This window comes from Trachurus trachurus (genome assembly GCF_905171665.1).
Source record: "Trachurus trachurus genome assembly, chromosome: 21".
Taxonomy (NCBI): Eukaryota; Metazoa; Chordata; class Actinopteri; order Carangiformes; family Carangidae; genus Trachurus; species Trachurus trachurus.
This window is the reverse complement of record NC_139899.1, coordinates 6633140-6654240: the sequence shown is the minus strand read 5'-3', so window position 1 is coordinate 6654240 and position 21101 is coordinate 6633140. Positions and strand designations below refer to the sequence as shown.

General features: G+C 42.3%; 1 protein-coding gene across 1 annotated transcript in view; it reads right to left on the bottom strand.

Annotated features, from left to right (window-relative positions):
* Positions 1–1000: 1000 nt before the first annotated feature.
* LOC311004492 (uncharacterized protein) overlaps positions 1001–21101 on the bottom strand; it is a 32504-nt gene continuing 12403 nt past the window's right edge. The window contains exons 7-13 of the mRNA XM_083996568.1: positions 20178–20204; positions 17493–17561; positions 17013–17057; positions 16653–16724; positions 14292–14351; positions 13365–13529; positions 1001–1548 (exon numbers count right to left, since the gene is read on the bottom strand). Of these exons, the coding sequence (XP_083852694.1) occupies positions 1415–1548; positions 13365–13529; positions 14292–14351; positions 16653–16724; positions 17013–17057; positions 17493–17561; positions 20178–20204 (572 nt within the window). The 3' untranslated portion in view covers positions 1001–1414. The remainder of the gene's footprint in view (positions 1549–13364; positions 13530–14291; positions 14352–16652; positions 16725–17012; positions 17058–17492; positions 17562–20177; positions 20205–21101) is intronic.

Genomic DNA, 21101 nt, shown 5'->3' with positions numbered 1-21101 from the left:
TTTGTTTTACCTCCTGAATGGTCCTCCCAACGGTATCCGCGGTTCATTCCGACATACCGCCACTCCGACGTTGACGTCTAGTTGTCGCAATGGTGGCACTTCCATTGATTGAAAAGGTCCCACCACTTCGACAATTTCTGTTTCCATTGTCGGAATGGCGGTTCTTTCCTTTTTTTCAAACGTTCCGCCATTCCGACATGAGGTCATTAATGTACTGTAGGCTATATGTAATAACTACAGGTCTCTCAGTCCATGACTTTTCCATATTTGATGGTTTCTGAAGCTTACAACTTAAGCCAAGGACACACCTGCCCGACAGTCGGGCATCGGGTCCTCGTCTGTTTGGTGTGTTCATCATTCAGTACAGAAGCACAGAATGTGTTGCTGCCCTTATTACTAGTACCGGTGCCGCGTCGAGTCTCCCTGATCCTCTCCCCGACACACAACCACTTCCAGCCGCAGCTTCAGCCTGACCGGGGTCTCTCTGCACTGTGGCGCCGCGGAGCTCCAGGCCCCAACTCTTCCTGCTCCTCTCCCCCAGACACAGCACCCTTGTCCGGTCACCCAGCGCGAGCAGCCTCCCTGTAGCATGTATATCTTCTGACAGCAATCACTTACATAGAGTGTTTGGTCCGAAACACGGGTCTGTCAGTCACTCTGCTCTGCTGTAAGCCGAGGAGAAAACGTCTTGTATACTTCCTCGTATCCTACAAGTTTTATCCAATGAGGAGAGAGAACGGCATAAAGGGGCAGTCCTCTCTGTGTGTGCAGCCAAGGGATGCGCGTGAATGTGGTGACGTAGGGACGAGGACCAATAGATCCATGACGAGGGCGGGGACTGCTAACTCCATCGGCTGACAAGAAGTTAGCCAAAACGACCGGATCGCTTACTTACAACTTCCTTCTGTAGGAGTAACTATTCCGACTATTTGCGCAGAGAAAAACATAAAATCTCACAAAAGAAGAATATTAGTTCCAATGTTTGCTGTGGTGGTATGATTTTATTGTATTTTCAGAATACAGTGAGTCTACAGAAAAAGCAGGTCTGAGGAAATACAGTACACCCACCATGAGAAAAGGCCAGTGAGACACTTACACAGTTGATCAATGGTTACAGGCATTGTGGTCAAACAAAATGCAATTGATGAATGCAATTCAGTCAGACTCTTCTCCATTCCTGTGTCCAAATGTCCTCAGGTCATGTACAATACTCCCACTGTTTTCAACAGCAACAACATTTTTTTTTAAAGGAAACATTAAGCTAAATCCATGTTAGGCAAAGCAATAAGCATGTGACATAAGACAAACCTAGTTACTGTAGGCTGAATGACTGTGATGCCACGTGTACTCTGATGTACAGCATGTGTTCCCTGAGGAATGTACTGTAGGAGCACTGTATTTATCATGTGTGTCCTCAGTTCACACACTGCACCCCTGCATCCTCACTGTGTTGGCAGTTGTGTTGCTCAATTCCAGAACTTGGGCAGTCGAAGATGTCAGTCTCTAAACCTGTGCATCGAAGATCATCCAGCCAGATCTTACCGGAGCCTGCAGAAGGACCAATTAACAGTTTGATTAGTCGGTATTGTCAAGGCCACATGGTTGCCATTGTCTTATTGCTTAGTGTGACACACATAGACAAATCCTGAAACAGTTGATGAAACAGATGCTGATGCAATATGCTCAATTGCTCATATTCTGCATTTTGCAGAGACATAATAATACCATGCAGAAGAGTAAGAATCTACCCTAATAACACACCATGGGTGACAAAGTCTGTAAAATCTAGCATACAGGCCAAAAAACTTGCTTTGAAGGAAAGAGATGCATCATAGCTAGGCTACAATCAGCTAATAAAAATATGAAAATTGAGATATTAAAAGCAAAACAAGATTACAAGGAAAAAACTGAAAACAACATGACTGCAAACAAGCTGGGCTCAGCAGGGTCAAGCATGAAAAGTATTGTGGGTATTGGTAGGCCCAACTCAAATACCAGCAGCACTGTCATGACCATGCAAATGCCCTCAATAGTTTTTATTCTTGATTTGACACAATGGATTTTAGTAGAGAAACACAGGAGACAAGTCACAAGCCATCTTAATATAAAAGAAGACATTGTGAGAGCCTTCTCATTAATGAAAGCAAATAAAAGCCAGGGTCCGGATAAAATCTGTGGCCGCCTGCTTAAATCATGCTCAAAAGAACTGGGCCCTATGTTTCACTACATATTCAATAGGTCCCTGCAAACACAGCATGTCCCCAAATGTTGGAAGGATGCCATAGTAGTCCCAGTCCCCAAAACCAACTGCCCTAAGGTACTTAAAGCAGAAGTGAGTGATATATTTGTGTTAAAGCAGATATCAGCTTCACGGCCGTTTCGGCTAATGCTGCGTTCAAGGCAGGCTTTTGAAACCGTAAGTTACAGCTTCAAGTCACAACTACGACTTGGTAGCGTTCCAGGTAACCCGTAGCTCGTGTTTTTACCATCCTGTTGTCTGTGAAAGTTCCCTATAACGGCCACTCGTAACTTCCGACCCGTGAACTCGTACCAGATCGAACTGGTATGACTTCACAGGAAGGAAAAACACAAAGTACGAGTTTCTTTGAACGCACCATGAGTTAGCAGCCCCCGCCCTTGTCAGGCATCAATTGGTCCTCGTGCTACGTCACCACATTCACGCGCATCCCTTGGCTGCACACACAGCCCTTCATGCCGTTCTCTCTCCTCATTGGATAACACTTGTATCCCACAAGGAAAATTTTCTCCTCGGGTTACAGCAGAGCAGAGTGACGGAGAGACTCGTGTTTAGGCTGAAATACTTCATGTAAGTGATTGCTGACGGAAAATAGGACTATTTAGGACTTATATTAACAAAAACATTCCACTGATATCTGCTTTAATATAAGTCTTAAATAGTTATATCTTCCGACAGCAATCACTTACATAGAGTGTTTGGACCGAAACACGGGTCTGTCAGTCACTCTGCTCTGCTCTGAGCCGAAGAGAAAACATTTATCGTATCCTACAGTTTTTATCCAATGAGGAGAGAGAACGACATGCAGGGCTGTGTGTGCAGCCAAGGAACGCCGTGAAAGGGGGACGTGCCAAGATGGCGTCGTGAGCGGGAGTTTTTGAACGTCGTCTCCGAAAATATCGCAGTATGTGACTGTATTGAAATGAAACTCGCGTTTCCCCAGACCCGTTTTGTTTTGTTTTGTGAAGTTTACACAAAAAGTGTTCTGTAGGCGTTATTTCCTCTCTCTTTGATGGGAAAAAAGGGTCGCAAAAGAAGAAACACGGCAGAGCTAACGGCAGAGCTAGCTTCGGATCTCAACAACATGGCTGAATTCATGGATGATGACTCTTCAGCTGAAGCTTTGCCTGCAACTCCGAGCAAAAGCCCTCCTTCCAAGTTAAGAGCAGTCGACAGCAATGACTCGGCAACTCGTGTCATCCTCGAAAAACTTTCCTCCATTGAAAAATCTTCTCAAGCCACTGCCAAAGCCATGGATGCCCTCACTGCTACTGTGCAGTCTCTGCTAAATCAGGTAACCACCCACAGCGAGAAAATTCAGAAGATTGATTTAGAGACAGAGAAGCTGCAGAAAGAAAACCTTCAGCTAAAGATGAAACTAAATGATATGCAGCGTCACAGTAGACTGTGGAATTTGAAGTTACACGGAGTGAAGGAGGAAAACGGGGAGAACATAAGGCACATCACCATGGACATTCTTTCCAAAGTGGCACCGCAAATTAGTGACAAGATGGCGCTCGCCGTGGACATCGCACATCGTTTGGGCACCATGAAAAAGGTCGGCTCTCCTCGCACCGTCATCGTCAGATTCACCATGCGATTCTACCGTGACATCATCTGGCGGGAAGCGAAGAACTCCGGATTCCTACGCGACAACAACCTCCGCATCAAAGAGGCCCTGACTCCCGAGGATGCAGCTGCCAGAGAAAAACTGTGGCCTTTGGTGAAAAAGGCCAGGGATGAAGGAAAAAGAGCATCTTTCAGAGGCCCCTTCGCCTACATTGATGGCAAGAAGATCGACTTCCTGGAGGTGAAATAGAGAAAAAAAAAAAAAAAAAAAAACTTATTAAAATGGCTGAATACCTGGCCTAGCCTGACTTCATTATCATCTGTGTCATGGGCTAGCCTTTCACCATATATAAACTGTCTGAAACTTTTTCCTATAACCTCAATTGACTTGTTTCTGAATGAAAAGACTTACACAATACTCATTCACTGTTCTTATATTCAACTGACCCACTGTTCTTCACCGGGTCTGTGTTTTTCAACAGAAAGCTTTCACTCTGATGACTTTTTGCTTGATATCAGTTCAACGGATTACTTAAAGGTCACTGCTGCCATGTTTTTGGGGACAGCATAGTTCCTTAAGCTCAGGTTCCTTACTATCACTAAGCTTCCTAGTCTTAGTACTAGTACATTTTTCATCTTTTTTTTGTGTCTGTCCTTTCTTCTGTTTATTTCTTTTACAAGGTCATGCAAAATTTTGAGTTCAACTCACTTAATACTGTCTCCTTAAATGTAAGAGGTCTAAGAGACTTAACAAAAAGAAAAGCACTTTTTTTATTTTGTAAACACTCTGAAGCAGATCTGATTTTTTTACAAGAGACCCACTCTGGTGAATCTGATTGCAAATTTTGGAAATCACAATGGGGGAATTCTATTTACTTTGACCATGGCACAAATCACTCTGCTGGTGTTATGATTTTACTTCACAAGTTTAGAGGTGACATTATTGAATCGGTTACTTCCAGTGAAGGAAGATGGTTGATACTGATAGTTAATATTGATAATGCCTGCTTTCTTCTTTGTAATATATACGGTTATAATTCTCATAACTCCAATAAGGTCTTATTCTCTGATCTTACTAGCAAGATTTTTGAGTTACAAAATAAGTATACAAATGCTCAAATGATTTTAGCAGGTGACTTTAACGAGACCCCTGACAACCTCATAGACCGATTTCCCCCTCGTATATCTCAGGGCTCTAAAACAAATGGTATAATTTCTTCTTTATGTAATCAATTATCTGTAGTTGATGCTTGGCGTTTCTTTAATGACAACATACAGGATTTCACTTGGTGCAATGGCTCTAAGACCCTTAGATCTAGAATAGACTTTTTTCTTATCTCCCACCCTCTCTTGCAATATGTTAAAAATGTTTGTCATCTTCACGCTCCTCTAACCGACCATAAATTGATATCTCTTAAGTTATTAACCTCTGACTCATCTAATGGATGCCGCGGTTACTGGAAGTTTAACACTTCACTTTTAGATGACTCAGCTTTCAATTCCTCTGTCACAGAATGTTTGTCTGAATGTTTTAATTCAGATGCAGAATCAACATATGGGAGCAAATGGGAACTATTTAAGTTCAAGGTTAGAGGGCTTGCTATTAAACGTAGCAAGGAGTTGAAAAAAAACAGGCTTCTTAAGCAATCTACCCTCATGCTTAAGCTTGATAGTCTCTTAAACAAAGATAATCACTCTGATGAAGAATTAATGGAATTAAAAACAACTCAATTGGAACTTGATAAATTATATACTGATTTAGCCAAGGGTTCTTTCATCAGATCCAGAGCTAAGTGGATTGAGGAAGGTGAAAAAAACAGTAGCTATTTTTTTGCTCTTGAAAAAAGAAATTATAAACGTAAATCTTTGTCTGTCCTAAATATTAATAATACCTTGTGTAAAGACCCTGTTCAAATATCTGACTTCATTTCTTCGTTTTATGAAAACCTTTACAAATCCGAGTTTCAGGAAGACAAATGTGAGACCTTTCTACAACAAGTGCGTAACCATGCTCCTGTTGTTACAGATGATTTCAAATCCTTATGTGATGCAGAGCTCACAATTACAGAATTAAATAATGCTCTTAAGTCTATGAAACAAAATAAAGCACCAGGCATAGATGGTCTACCGGTTGAATTCTATCTACACTTCTGGGACCTATTAGAAAAACCTATCTTCAATCTATTTAAAGAATGTCTCAGAAAAGAGGAAATGGTGACCACTATGAAGCAGGGAGTTATCTCCTTAATACCTAAATCTGGAAAAGACCCTCTGTATATAGATAATTGGCGTCCTATAAGTTTACTAACTATCGAATATAAATTACTCGCCCTAATATTTGCAAATAGACTTAAAACATGTTTGGACCCCCTGATTAATGAAACACAGACAGGCTTCATGAAGGGTCGTCATATAAGCAGTAATATAAGACTGGCTCTTGATCTGGTTGATTATGCTGACTCTATTGACTCAGATGCCATTATTCTATTTCTAGATTTTTGTAAAGCCTTTGACACTGTAGAACACAAATTTCTTTTCGCCTCCCTGGAAATGTTTGGCTTTGGATCTAATTTCATCTCTGCTATCAAAATGTTGTACAAAGACATTAACAGTTCTATTATTATTAACCATAACACCTCCAAAAGATTTTGTATACATAGAGGCGTTCGACAGGGATGCCCCATCTCTCCTTTTCTTTTTATTCTGGTGGTGGAACTAATGTCCATTAGCATTATGAATAACACTCTTATGCAAGGCATTTCCATTTTTAATAAGGAAATTAGAATCTCTCAGCTTGCAGATGATACTACTCTGTTTCTAAAAGATAAAAATCAAATTCCCGTTGCTCTTAAATCCATTGAATATTTTTCCCAAGCCTCTGGTCTACACTTAAACTTGAATAAATGTGAAATCCTCTGTCTTCATGAATCAAATGACCAAGTAATCTGTGGTATACCTGTTAGAGACTCTGTCAAATATTTAGGTATTCACATCTGCAAAAACCAAACTACACGCCAAAATCTCAACTTTCTTCCTAGATTAAATTTAACTAAGAGAATTCTTAACAACTGGCTTCAAAGAGATCTCTCTATCATTGGCAGAGTTCTTCTTTCCAAAGCGGAAGGTCTCTCTCGTTTTGTATATCCAGCATTATCTTTGTACTCTTCAGACTCCACCTGTAAAGATATTAATGACATCTTTTTGAACTTTATTTGGCGTAATAAACAGCACAAATTAAAAAAAGCTGTTCTCTCAAATAATAGGTCTGAAGGGGGTCTTGAAGTTATCAACTTCATTGACATCAATAACACCTTCAAAATTAATTGGTTGAGAAGATGCTTGCTTAATGGTGAAGATTCCTTGTGGTATCTCATTCCTTGCAATATCTTTAAAAAATGTGGTGGTTTACAGTATGTCTTAAAATGTAATTATTGTCCTTCTAGACTTCCTCTCAAAATGTCTAACTTTCACAGACAAGCTCTCTTAGCATGGAAACTTCTTTATGTTCACAACTTTTCCCCTCATAAAACCCTCCTATGGAATAACAAAGATATCACAGTAAAAAACAAATCTATCTATCTTCCTTCCTGGCATACAAAGGGCATATCTTTTATTATTGACTTATTTGATAAACACGGTAATCTCCTTTCCTATAATGATTTTCTTAGAACCTTTGAATTTCCTATTAGATTTAAAGAATTTAGTCTTGTATGTCAGGCGATTCCTTCTGGTATCATACAGTTGATGAAATGTCACCTTTCATACAGCACAAATGGAAGAATTGACCCTAAACTAATTATTGATGGTCGCCCTCTCCTGGATAAAAAATGTAATAATAAATTCATACGTAACGCCATCCATGTTAAAAATAAGTGTTCTCCAAGAGGGAAATTCTTCTGGGATGAGTTAATTTATGACGTTAAATGGAAAAAAGCATGGTTACTGCCTTATAAGTTTTGCATCTCTAATAAGGTCAAAGAAATACATCTTAAAATCTTACACAAAATTTACCCTTGTAATGCATTCCTATCTAAGTTTATGGATGTGAACAGTAAATGTGTCTTCTGTGATGTAGAGGAATCTATCGCTCATGTATTTTACGAATGTTGTGTTGTGCATGATTTTTGGATTGACCTGAGAAATCATTTTTCTAACTTTCTTAGTGTCTCATACCTGTTCACCAAAAGAGATGTTCTTTGTTATTTTTCTCATAACAACAAGTCTGTTGAATTCATTACCAATTACTTAATTCTCTCCTGTAAATTCTTTATACACAAACACAGATTTCTCAAAACTAAACCGAAGTTTAAGGTGTTTCTACTTGAATTCAACTTTCATTTTAAGTCTCTCAGAATTATAAATGACAAAAAAAAAGATCTATTACTGCAGTATTACGACAGCCTGATGAATGTCTAATCTTAATATTATTTCTAATGACTTTATGGATTTTTGATGATCATAATCTTTGTGTACTCTGTATTCTATGCGTGACCAATGTATGTACCCTTTTTCTTTTTTTTCTTTTTTTTTTTATTTGTTTCTCTCCTCTTCTAATTGTTATTGTTTTGTTTTGTTTTTTATTACCGTATCGCCTGACTTTTACCTTGTTCCATATCTATTTTTTGTCTTAAAACGATATTGTACTCTACTTGCTTGTCAATAAAGAAAGAAAAAAAAAAAAAAAAAGGAACGCCGTGAATGTGGTGACGTAGCGACGAGGACTGTTATGGTGCGTTCAAGGAAACTCGTATTTTTCCGACCGTGAAGTGGTACCAGTTCGATCTGGTACGAGTTCACCGGTCGGAAGTTAAGAGTGGCCGTTATAGTGACTTTCACCGGTAAAACAGGTCGGAAAAACACGAGTGGGTTGCCTGAAACGCTACAAAGTCGTAAGTTGTGACTTGAAGCTGTAATTTACGATTTCAAAAGCCTGCCTGGAACGCAGCATTAGCCAAAACGACCGGACCACTCACTTCTGCTTTAATGACTTCAGACTTATCGCTCTGACATCCACTGTAATGAAAACCTTTGAAAGATTTGTGAGATCTGAAATTATAAAGAGGGCAGAGTCTGATATTGATCCTTTGCAATTTGCCTATAGGCCACACAGAGGAGTTGAGGATGCTACTGTCACTCTTACAAATATGAGCTTTAAACATCTAGAAGGGAAAGGCACACATGTTCGGCTTTTATTTATTAATTTCACGTCTGCGTTTAATATAATCCAACCCCATGTTCTAATCTAATAGATAGGCTCAAGGAACAATTCAATTTAAGTAATAATCTTGTGGGCTGGATCTTAAATTTCCTAAATAATAGGACACAGACAGTACGGGTCAATGGCACTCTTATCTATCCAGAGCTGCACCTCCACTGGTTCCCCCAGGGGTGTGTATTGCCCCCTCTCCTGTTCATGTTTTACTACAAACTTATTTCTTGATCCCTGTCCTTCAATAGGATGCATCACTGCACTTTTATCTGTCACCATTCATTGTGATTTTATTATTCTCATTAGGGATGTGCACGGTTACCCGAGTACCCGGGTACCCGAGTAGGCAATCTGCTACTCGGTTATGAATTTATTATCCGGTTAACCTATAAGAAATGGCACGTTAGAGCGCAGTCTAGTGTCGGATCAAACTACATCATCACGCCATGGTTCGGCTTTTTGTAGTGTTAAACAGTTTCGGATCAAGCAACGTGATTTTCTGCTGTGTAAAAGCGTTTTTGGATCGAGCCTCGGACTTTCAAACCTTTTACAATAATCTGTGGTGGTTCCCTCGGCGTAAGCCGTCGGGAGGGAGACGACAGGTGTCATCAAGTCTGTTAGAAAATATACTTTCAGTTTACAAATATTCTGAAACCTTCCCAGTTATTTCCTGAAACGATGCGAGGCAGAGAGGACCGAAGGCACCAAAATGTAGTGTGGACTAATAAATAAGCACCGCTAATGATTTAAAAAAAAAAGAAAAAAAAGTTTTCTCCTCCGAGGAAGCCGCGGCATAAATGCGCTGCGCTCAGCGCTCAGAGAGCATGCAGCGCATTTATTAAACAGTAAACAGCTTTTGGTTCGCCTCAACTCCATCGGTGCTTCAAACAGCTCGTTAGCCTGGTTCGAGAACTATCTCACTGGACGCACCCAATTTGTGAAATCTGACTGTATTTCTTCACAACCCCTGTCTATCTTAAATGGTGTTCCACAGGGCTCAATCTTAGCCCCAGTCCTATTCTCAATTTACATAAATGATATAGTTAAATCAGCTGCCAACTCATCTATTCACTTGTATGCCGACGACACAGTGTTCTATGCCACCGGCCCCTCCCATGCAATCGCCCTGGAAACACTCCAACAGAGCTTCCAAGCCGTACAGTCTGGTTTCTCTGCCCTCGGCCTATCCATAAACTCCAGCAAAACCAAGGTCATGTGGTTTGGTCGTAAGCACGCTGTCCAAGATGGTACCATTCTGGCCGCTGACGGCCATAAACTTGACCTGGTATCCTCTTATAAATATCTGGGAGTCTGGATAGATAGCAGCCTGTCATTCGCTGAGCACTTATCCTCACTGCAGTCAAAAGTGAAGGCCAGGCTCAGCTTTCTTTACTGTAACCGCTCCTCGTTCACTGCCACTGCCAAACGCTCCTTGGTCCAGCTCACTGTGCTTCCACTTTTTGATTACGGTGACGTCATATATAGATCTGCCTGCAAAGGAGCACTGGAACGGCTCAACGTTCTATACCACTCCGCCATTTGATTTGCTACCAACGCCCCGTACAGGACCCATCACTGTGACCTCTACACCCTGGCAAACTGGCCCCCCATGGAAACCAGGCGCAACATTCACTGGCTGATGCTGGTATTCAAAACCCTCCTAGGTCTTACTCCTCCCTACCTAACCCAGCTTCTGCATCTGCGCCCTCCCCCTATACACAACACCCGTTCTGCCCCTCTCATCCTGTTAAATGCCCCAAGGGTGCACTCTTCCCTGGGCTGTTCCTCCTTCCAGGTTGCTGCCGCCGACAGCTGGAATCAACTCCAAAAATCCTTACAGTTACAAACTCTTACTTCTGTCAACTCCTTCAAACATGTCATAACTAAATCCATAAAGTATACCTGCAGCTGTCCCAGCCAAAGCTCTCTCTGATCCTGTCACCTCACTAACCTCACTAACACCGTCTGTTACTGTTGTTGTTTTGTTACTGTCTCATTTATGGTTGTCTAGTATCACTGTTTTTACTTTTAGTGTCTCTGTCCTTACATAACTTGTTGTATGTCACTGTATGTCAAACTAACTGTCATTTTGTGGTATGTCATTGCATTATGTTGGCTTATTGTCTTTAGTCTTTCTTCTTTTGTGTCACTGTTGTTGTATGTGCTTTTATTGTCTATATTTTAATGTTATACTCCCCCTCTCCCTTCCCCTTAGGAGGTCTTTCACCTCCTACCAGGCCATTGCCTTAATAAGAATGTATTCTTAACAATTCTTGCCTGGTAAAATAAAGGTTTACTACATTCCCCGGCATAAAGATGCACATATGCCCCATATGTGCATCTTAAACTCCAGTCTCTACTCTTATTATCCACCTGATATTTAGTCTGACAACGCTGTGTGTCAGTAATGTGGACTGTCTGACGGACAGAGCGCATTTATGCACCGGCTGCGCTCTGTCCGTCAGACATGACGTAATTTTATTTTTTATTACAGTATTCGGTTACCCGGGTACGACAAGGTTAGGATACTCGGTTAGAAAATTATTCGAAATGCCCATCCCTAATTCTCATTATGTGCCTAACCTTAACCTAATCTTAATTTGCCTGGTGCGCGCTCGCACGTTCATGCGACACATGCATGCATCGTGCCCGACTCAAACAGGTCCATAAAACTACACAAAAACCTTGAAATATTCCTCCACACCGCTCGTCCAGGGCAATCCAAGTGTCCTGAAGGGATATAGTCCAGAGTTTACCCGAAATGACTGCATATAATGTCCCCCAACAGAGAAGACAGATGCATCTGGGACATAAAACATTCTCTCCTCCTGGTATGATGCATACAATGCTTGAAACAATGCTGAGAATGATTCATTCATGTAACTCATGTCTGTTACCATAACCCCGTCCTCATTTTCCAAGTGCTTAATTATGTTGTTGTTTTGCTGTCTGACCCAGTGTTTCCCCCAGAAAATGTGTTAGTTAAGGTGGTGTCTGTCCTGTTGGCGGGGGGGGGGGGGGGGGGGGGGGGGGGTCGGGCGGTCGGTGCGCCATATTAAGTTTCGCTTTCACCATGCGCGCTGCCGTTATGCATGCGCGCTTCTCTGTGGTGTGTAGAGCAGGGGTCTTCAACGTTTTCCAGGCCAAGGACCCCCAAACTGATGGAGAGATGGAGCGGGGACCCCCTACTTATATACAGTATATTGTATAAAATTGTGTTTTATATTTAACTGGTCCTGTAGTGCCATACAGGGCCGTTGTATAGGGGAGAAAGGTGATGATCATTATAGGGGCCCAGCGCCCAGTAGGGCCCACGAAAACCCCAGTAGTCTAATCTTTGTATGACTGAATTATTCTGCATAAGACCCTGACTGATACTCATAGTAATGCTGCATTAGCATCAAAACAAAGTAGGCTAAATAAGAAATGATAATAGATACGTAAAAGTGGAAAAGTGAGGGGGCAGGGGCCCACTTTAGTATACTTTCAGGGGGGCCAGAATTCCTAGCAACGGCCCTGGTGCCATATGCCAAAAGTACCATGTTATGAACTATAAATCACGCTTTTTTTTTTAGGAGTTTGGCTGGTCATGGGACTTTTCGAAGGGACTTACATAAAAAACATATGCCATGCCATCTATGATCACAACAGGTCACAACTACGCTCGTGGTAACTGAACGCTGCTACTGCACCAATGAAAGAATTACTAAACCATAAAAAGACAGAAAAAACAAAGCAGTGTTTCCCCTACTTTGTTTTTTTCTCTGGCTTTTTATGCATTTATTTTGAAATGGCAGCTGGAGAGAGACGGGGACGCGGAGAGAAAGTGAGAGGGGGGATTGACAGCAGCGATGGGACTGTCGGAGGGTCGCTGCAGCGGCCGTGCTCTACCAAGACATATGACGCTCGCGACTCACCCCCAATCGTCAGCGCCGCGGTCACCGGGGCTGATTCTGAGAACTTTTACACCGGGCGCGCCGTGTCATGTCTCGGTTCCACGGAGCGTTTCAGTGACGGCCTGACGCTGCTGCATTGTTGCTGCGCTATGAGCAGACGTGGCGGCGCGCGTTAATGTCACCGTCGTGTGTGTGTGTGCTGTGAATATCGCTACATTTTTATTTTTTTAAGACGTTAGTTTAGGCGGCAGCTCTTTGTTGTTAAGGCGGCCGCCTTAACAGGAAAGCGCTGCGGGAAACCCTGGTCTGACCTAAGAAGATTAACCCACAGTAAATTCATACTTAAGAAAACTAATTGTGAGGGTTTGTAGATTATTGAGCATTAGAGGATGGTATGGGGCAGAGAACATGATGGGTAAAGTGCACTTCTTACCTGGGGAGACAGAGATAATTGAAGAGGCAGACCTATAGCCCAGGGTCCTACAGATTACATTGGCATCCATAAGATCAAAGCCGTCATCACACACGGTGCCCCAGACTCCAAGGTACAGGACCTCAACTCGTCCTCGTGACGGCCCTGGCACAAGTCGCACATCCGCTGTGACAACAGAGATCCCCATGTTAATGATGGAAGAGATCCAACAGTTACACTAGTGGCTTCCATGAGTATATATATATATTTTTTTAACTTTCATACATTTTAAGCCTGCAATAATGCTTGATTAATGCATGACTTTTGCGTTCCATGGCCTGACCCATGATTGAAATTAGCCAGAAATTAATCAGCTTGTAAGCACTCAGGTGGTGCATCGTGTAATAATTGGATCATATTTTTTTAATGTCAATACAGTGCCTTTGATGGCTCTGGAGATTTGTATCATTATTATTATTAATATTGATTTTTGGTTAATGTTTAATACATTTGCATTTGCATTGAAAAATATGACTAATAATAATAATAATGGATTACATTTATATAGTGCATTTCTATTGTTACCCAATAGCTACCCAAAGCGCGTACAGCAACCATTATTCATTCATGCCGCATTCACACTGGTGGTGGTAAACTACATGTGTAGCCAAACCTTCTCTTGACCCAGATGTCTTAGCCAACTATAGGCCTATATCCAACCTTCCTTACATCTCTAAGATCCTCGAGAAGGTTGTCCTAGAGCAGCTACACGAACATCTGCACAGCAACGAGCTTTCCAATCTGGATTCAGAGAACACCATAGTACTGAAACAGCACTGGTCAAAGTCTGCCTTCAAGCTGCCTTCATCAACTCCTGTTAACATTTCCATGTTTCCCACATTCTGTTCGTTAATCCTATTGTCTCTGTTCACTACAGCGCAGACTTACAACCCATTATAGCTCCTTTCTCTCCCTTTTGTCCTTTGAGAGCTGGTGGTCCTCGTGAACCTGTGGAGGAAAGCATGAGTGTGTCATATTGATGGCATCACTGTTGTTTTAACTTTAAACTACAAACAAAAAGATTGAAAACTTCAGAACAGACGTTTTGAAAGCTCAGTAGCAGGTAAGCGAAGAGACAGCATACATTCTACACTGGATGGAGCTGCTCTCATTCGTAGTGATCTGACTGAGTTCATTAGAAAGTCAACACCATGACAACCCAGAGTTGAGACGAGAATCACAGTCTTGCATGCCACTAACCCCTGAGAAACTGTGTCTGCCTCCCACTGTCCTGATTTTTTTTTCAACAAAAATAAATAGAGGAGGAGTTCTAAAAACCCAAAGTAATACAACTACTATAATAGAGCCAAAAGAAAGATTCAATGTGGACTGTCAAATATCAGATCTCTCCTCTTAGGCGTACGAATGTACCCAGAGACATTAACCATCGTTTGCACCCTCAGTTTAGACGCAAACGGAGAAATCGCCCCTGAAAACGATGCTTTTCAAAAACTCCGGCCAGAGTGGAGATTTTGTAAAACTCCGTTTGCACGTTTGCATGTAAACAGAGAAAAACTGAGATTTGGGTAGCCGTAACCATATTACATAAATAAATAATAATAATGATAAAATTTAATGCAGACTGGGTGTTCATTGTAAAACATTTATTTATTGCTAGAACGTTAAATGGGGTGATTTCTGTACAGAGTCCCGAGGCAGCGCTGCTCTTCTGTCCACACACATGAAGCTTCTCTTTTCATTCAAACAAACTAATGTTACTGTCACAATTGTTAGGTTTCATCAATGAGACCAACATTTATCTCCTAAAAATAATTTAACCAGTCGGTGGTAAACCTCTAAAAACCTGCGGGTAAGTTAATTAGCGATAATTTTGTCCCCCGGGAGGACGACAGAGGCTGGCCGACCGAGCAGCTTTGCAGAGCGGACACTGTCTCTGTGATGTCCCGGTCGTTGCTCCACAGGTGGAGCTTCACTTCTCCGGAAAAAAAAAAAGCTTCACCTCTCCGAGAAACATCGGAGCAAACTTCTAAACAGCCGTCATCTGGATAAACTGGCTGTATATTTGGCATCTAAACAGTTACTTTCTCGCATGAAAAAATATTAAAACTTTACACACAAGGAGGGCAAGTGACGTTGTTGTTGTTGTTGTTGCTGTTGCTTGCTATGTGGGATCATGTGCGGGATTCTGATGCTCTTGACGGCATATATACACGTGTAACTGTGCGTTCACACCAAAAGCTTCCAAAGCGTCAAAAACGCTCGAGGGTGGGCGTCAGACAAGACAGCTCCCAAAACGGCAAATATTTTCAGCCGCTTTGGCCGCTCGTCAGGTGACTGACGTCAAAGTTCGATCGCGCTGGTCATTGGGGAGCCGAAATACAAAAAAAAGGCAGCCGATGGACATCTCTATTCTGACAGGCTGCCGCCGGTTGCCGCTGAACCGCGTCATAGCTAATTACCCTAAAGTTAAACCTGGCTCAACTTCTCATCTGGTGATGCTTTGGAAGCTTTGGACGCTTTGGAAGCGCGGCGACGCCTGTTGACGCTTTGGACGCTCAGTGTCGCCGGGCTCTCATTGAAAATGAATTGACTTCCGGCTTTTGGTGTGAACGCACAGTTAGTGTAAACGAAAAGTTTTCTGAAAACGGATTGGTGTGCACGCAGTTTTTTTTGTAAACGGAGAGGGTGAAATGTCCGTTTATGAAAATAGCCGGGCACCTGTAAACGTAGTCTTAATCCCTATTGGTCAACAATCTGATGACTGATCATTAATGTGATGATGAGTCTCAGGGAAACCTGCTTGCAGCAGGAGGAATATGTTGTTCTAAATCAGAGCTTAGATCCAAAAATCCCAGCATGACATGTGCACATTCTCTTCCAACCTGCCCTGTCCTGTCATATTAACTGTATTTATGGACCAAGCCCTGATTTAAACCCTACATTCGTCTGTCAGTAAGCTCTTATCATCTTATCAAAGCTTTAAGCTACAATTGCAGCTTTACACAAATGATACCCAGCTGTATTCATTTATACAGTAGAGCCACATGAGACTAACCAGATAAATCAAACTTCAGGTTTGTCTTAAAGACATAAAGGCCTGGATGGCCACCATTTGTGTCTTACATTATTTGATCCTAAATTAATCATTACCTTTACAAAATGTGCATGTAAAACAAATGAAGACTGAACTCAAACATTATTCATGTCATTTATCACAGCATGAGCTGATGATGAGGAATCAAGAGTTAGCACTGGGATACTTGACAATGCAGATGTTACACAGTTCACCTGTAGGTCCTGTTGCACCAACATCTCCCCGGTCTCCCTTGTCTCCTTTGGGCCCAGGAACTCCAGGTGACCCTGTGCACAACAAATCAACAAAAAGAAGTGAGGTATCTCACACACAAGCTATACAGATCAGCACACACACACACACACAGACAGCTATAGACCTTTTCAGAGAGTATAAACAAAGACAGGTGTGGCTCATTAGAAAACGCTCTGGTACACTAAATGGAATGGAGCCTTAATTAGTATCCTTGGTAACACCTGTATTTGTTTATACTCTCTGAAAAGGTCTATACACCATATACGACAACATATACGCAGCCACGCAACATATACGCAGCCTTTCACATTCTCAGGTACCTGCTTTGCCAGAATTCCCCATGTCACCTTTGTCTCCTTGTGGGCCTGTAATCAAGGGGACAACAGTCAGTACAACATTATGGCCTGAGCCCTTTTTTTTTTATAGTCGATTAGAATCTTCTTCTTTACAATGTCAAAAGTAAACCACATGTGTTCACTGGATAGGAAACATGTGACTTGAAAACAGCTTCTCATGATGTTCTTGTCTCTGTTCTCAGATACAGAAGGCTAAACCCTAAAAGGCAAGGCAAGGCGATTTTATTTCTATAGCCCGTTTTTTAGAAACAGTTTGTTGCAAAGGGCTTTACACACCCTAAAACCCAGTTGCAGTCAGGGTTTTCATCAGGGTACACTCCAAGATGTGTTGACAACATTGGCAAACCACAATAAACTTACAGGCATTTCTTTAAAAAAAAAAAAATCTATGAATGGGCACAAAACAATTCTTATTATTCATTAGGTCATGTGAAAGATCCTTACCTGAGCCTCCAGGCTCTCCTTTCTCTCCCTTTGCATTTGGTCCTTGATTCCCTGGGACACCAGGTGGACCTGCACACAGACGCAGACACAGACACAGACACACACACTGACTGCTGGTACAGCGCAATATTTTAAAAGAGTGGTTTAAGAACAAACAAACGGTTGCTGTAAAATGTCCTGTATTTAAAGCAGAAGTAAGCGATCCGGTCGTTTTGGCTAACTTCTTGTCAGCTGATGGAGTTAGCAGTCCCCGCCCTTGTCATGGATCTATCGGTCCTCGTCCCTACGTCACCACATTCACGCGCATCCCTTGGCTGCACACACAGCCCTTCATGCCGTTCTCTCTCCTCATTGGATAAAGCTTGTAGGATACAAGGAAGTATACAAGAAGTTTTCTCCTCGGCTTACAGCAGAGCAGAGTGACTGACAGACCCGTGTTTCAGACCAAACACTCTATATAAGTGATTGCTGTCGGAAGATATAACTATTTAAGACTTATATTAACACAAATATTCCGCTTACTTCTGCTTTAAAGCTCCAGTTGGTAAGTTGATGAAAGTGAAAGTAAACTCTGCGACTTGGTCGGAAATTTCAAGATAATACTCCGTCAGGTCTCTTTATGAACCTCTGCCAAGTGCCCCACACACACACACAGGCACACACAGACACACACACGTGCAGAACGCAGCAATGGACCAATCAGAGAGCAGCATTCAATAGAGCGGTGTAATAACTTTAATTATCGGTCCATGTTATTTTGAGACACGAGCTGAAGTGAACAGTACTGGTTCCCTGTCCCTCAAAACTCAGCAAATACACAATCCAGAAACGCCAAAATTCTCTTGTGGACAAGTTGTGGCCTTTGCCACGCTATGCATCAGATTGATTCTAACCCTAACCCTACAGTACATCTGCGCTGAATATACAGTAAGTTGACCAGTGGAGCCAGCTGGAGTATAGTTTTTTCTTTTCCTTTCTTTATTTTTTAACAAATCTAATTGATTTTGAATTCTGAATTATATAGAGGAATCAGAAAGAGTAAAGGATTCATTCTCTAGAGCAGGGGTTCCCAACCTTTTCCAACTCGGGGCCCACTTGAAAATCTAAACAATGTTCGCGGCCCACCTTCATACCTACATCGACCAAATGATGCGTTCTCAGAGCTTTTTTTATTTTTATTATTTAATGATAAAGATTCAGGATTGAACTGAAAGCAGGGGACATTTAGGAAGCTCCACAGTCACTACTGTAACACAGCTGCCAGTTGGAGGAGCATCCTGACTAAATCCTGAATAACAGAGAAGGCTTCAGTTTGGGAGAGTTCACTTTCATGTTCACTGAGAGTGAGACAGTTCACAAGTCCACAGTTTGGTTTGATTTACATAGTTGTTGTTTTCCTATTTTTTAACTCTCCAGAAACACCATTCTGTTCATTTCATTTTAAAGAATATTAATATTTTATTTTTATTTTAATCATTAAAAAAAAAATATATATATTATAATATTTTCATTATAAAGATGTTCATGCCTCTCTGTTCAATGTTAGATTGCATTAGTTAGGACTGGGCTACCTGCAGTGAGAGGGATTAGGCAGCTGTAGCCTACATCAACATCTGTTATCTTGATAATAGGATATGGTTCTTGATGAATATTTAGCTTTTTTTTAGTGCTCTGATTCACAGTTCACGTCAGCTCAGGTGATCAGGTTATTGTTTCACTGCTCCGACGCTGCGCCCCGTGTGTGCGTGTCATGGATGTATTATATTAACGGTGCGTGTGTGTCTGTGTACAGCGCTGACACACGTACACAACCTTGCATCTACAGGAGCCTAGCGCATGTTCTTCACGCCGTAGACCAGTCAACATATAAGACGTGTTACCGCAGAATAAACAACACGAGCAGCGCCGTGTTTCCACATTCGGAGTATTTTTTTTTTTTTTTACATTCGGAGTTTTCTCCTCCTTTCTTACCGGAGTGACATCACGTTGCTCTGGCTCAACTCTGCTCCTCTCAGCAGCAACATGAAGCTGCTGGAGCCTCCTCTGTCTCCCCACTGGCCTGCTGCTCTACTGGACACTCAACCCTCCGCCTCCGACACTAATCAAAGTAGCCTACGTTGCTGGGTGTCTGGTGCGACGCTTCAAACACATGACGACCCGACACAGGCGAACGGACCGGGTCGGACTCGTCTCATGTACCGCTCCACACGCACCGTGTTCTAGGCTACTACACACTCGCGACAGGCGGCGGTGTGTCAGACGGCAGACTGACAGGCCGCTGTCGCATTAATTTCTGCCGTGTGATATCAAGGAAACATGTCCATAGCTGATAATCATAATCGCGGTCCCGATTAGAGATCGTTTTATCGCCCAGGCTTATTTTTTTTATATATAATATGTTTTAAAAAATATTTCCACAAAAATCATACTATTTTGAAAATGATTTGGCGGCCCACTTGCAATACCGTTGCGGCCCACCAGGGGGCCGCGGCCCACAGGTTGGGAATGGCTGCTCTAGAGACCATGGTTGTCTTTACAAGATTTCATGATATCCATCCAATATTAGCTGAGATCAGGGTTGAGATCAAACTGACAACACCATGATGGGAGGACCCAATAATGGGCTACCTGGTCTCAACCAAAGGTTTCTAATGTCATGGAAGTTTATCAAAACTGGAAGCTTACCAGAAGGTCCAGGAGGTCCAGGTTGGCCTGAAACAGGGAAGCAGTTTTGAGGTTGAGCAGTACAGTACAGTAATGGCGCATTTCCACTAGCACGGTTCGGCTCGGTACGGCACGGCTCGGCGCGCTATTGCGTGTTTCCACTAGCACGCAGTACCTGCAACCGGGTACATTTTTGGTATCACCTCAGCCCTGGTTCCAAGCGAGCCGAAGCGTTACTAAAACGTGACGTCAGCCGACTGCCTTCCACTGATTGGCCGATGAGTGTCGTCACTGGAAGCGACGACCGACAACAGAAATGTTCCTGCTGAAGCCTGTTATTACCAGAGAATTTCTAATATTGGGACTGGCTCTGTTATTACGTGACTTTATTAAGTTTTAATATTTTTTCATGCGAGAAAGTAACTGTTTAGATCCCCATGTGCGGTTAGTTTATCCAAACGACGGCTGTTTAGAAGTTTGCCCCGATGTTTTTCGGAGAAGTGAAGCTCCAGGTCCGAGCAGCGACCGGTTCATCACAGAGGCAGCAGCCCGGCTCCTGACGTGCTCCGCCGGGCCAGCCTACCATCGTCACCCCGAGGAGAACAGACCGCTAATTAACTTCCCCGATGGCTTTTAGAGGTTTACCACCGGCTGGTTAAACTCTTAAATGTTGGTCTCATTGATGAAATCTAACAATTGTGGCTGTAGCAGAAGTTTGTTTGTGGTTAGACAGAAGAGCAGCACTGCCTTGGGGTCTGTACGCACAGAAAACACCACATTTACATCAATAAATAAATGTTTTACAATGAACCAGGCCGATCTCAGAGCTGGTAGACTCTCCGGTAAGGCATATTGAACGGTTAAATGCCGTTAACGGGACGAGAGCATAGGAGTCAAAACGGCGGTTTAAAGCTAGCTACAGCGATGGTAGGTTCACTTCCTGTT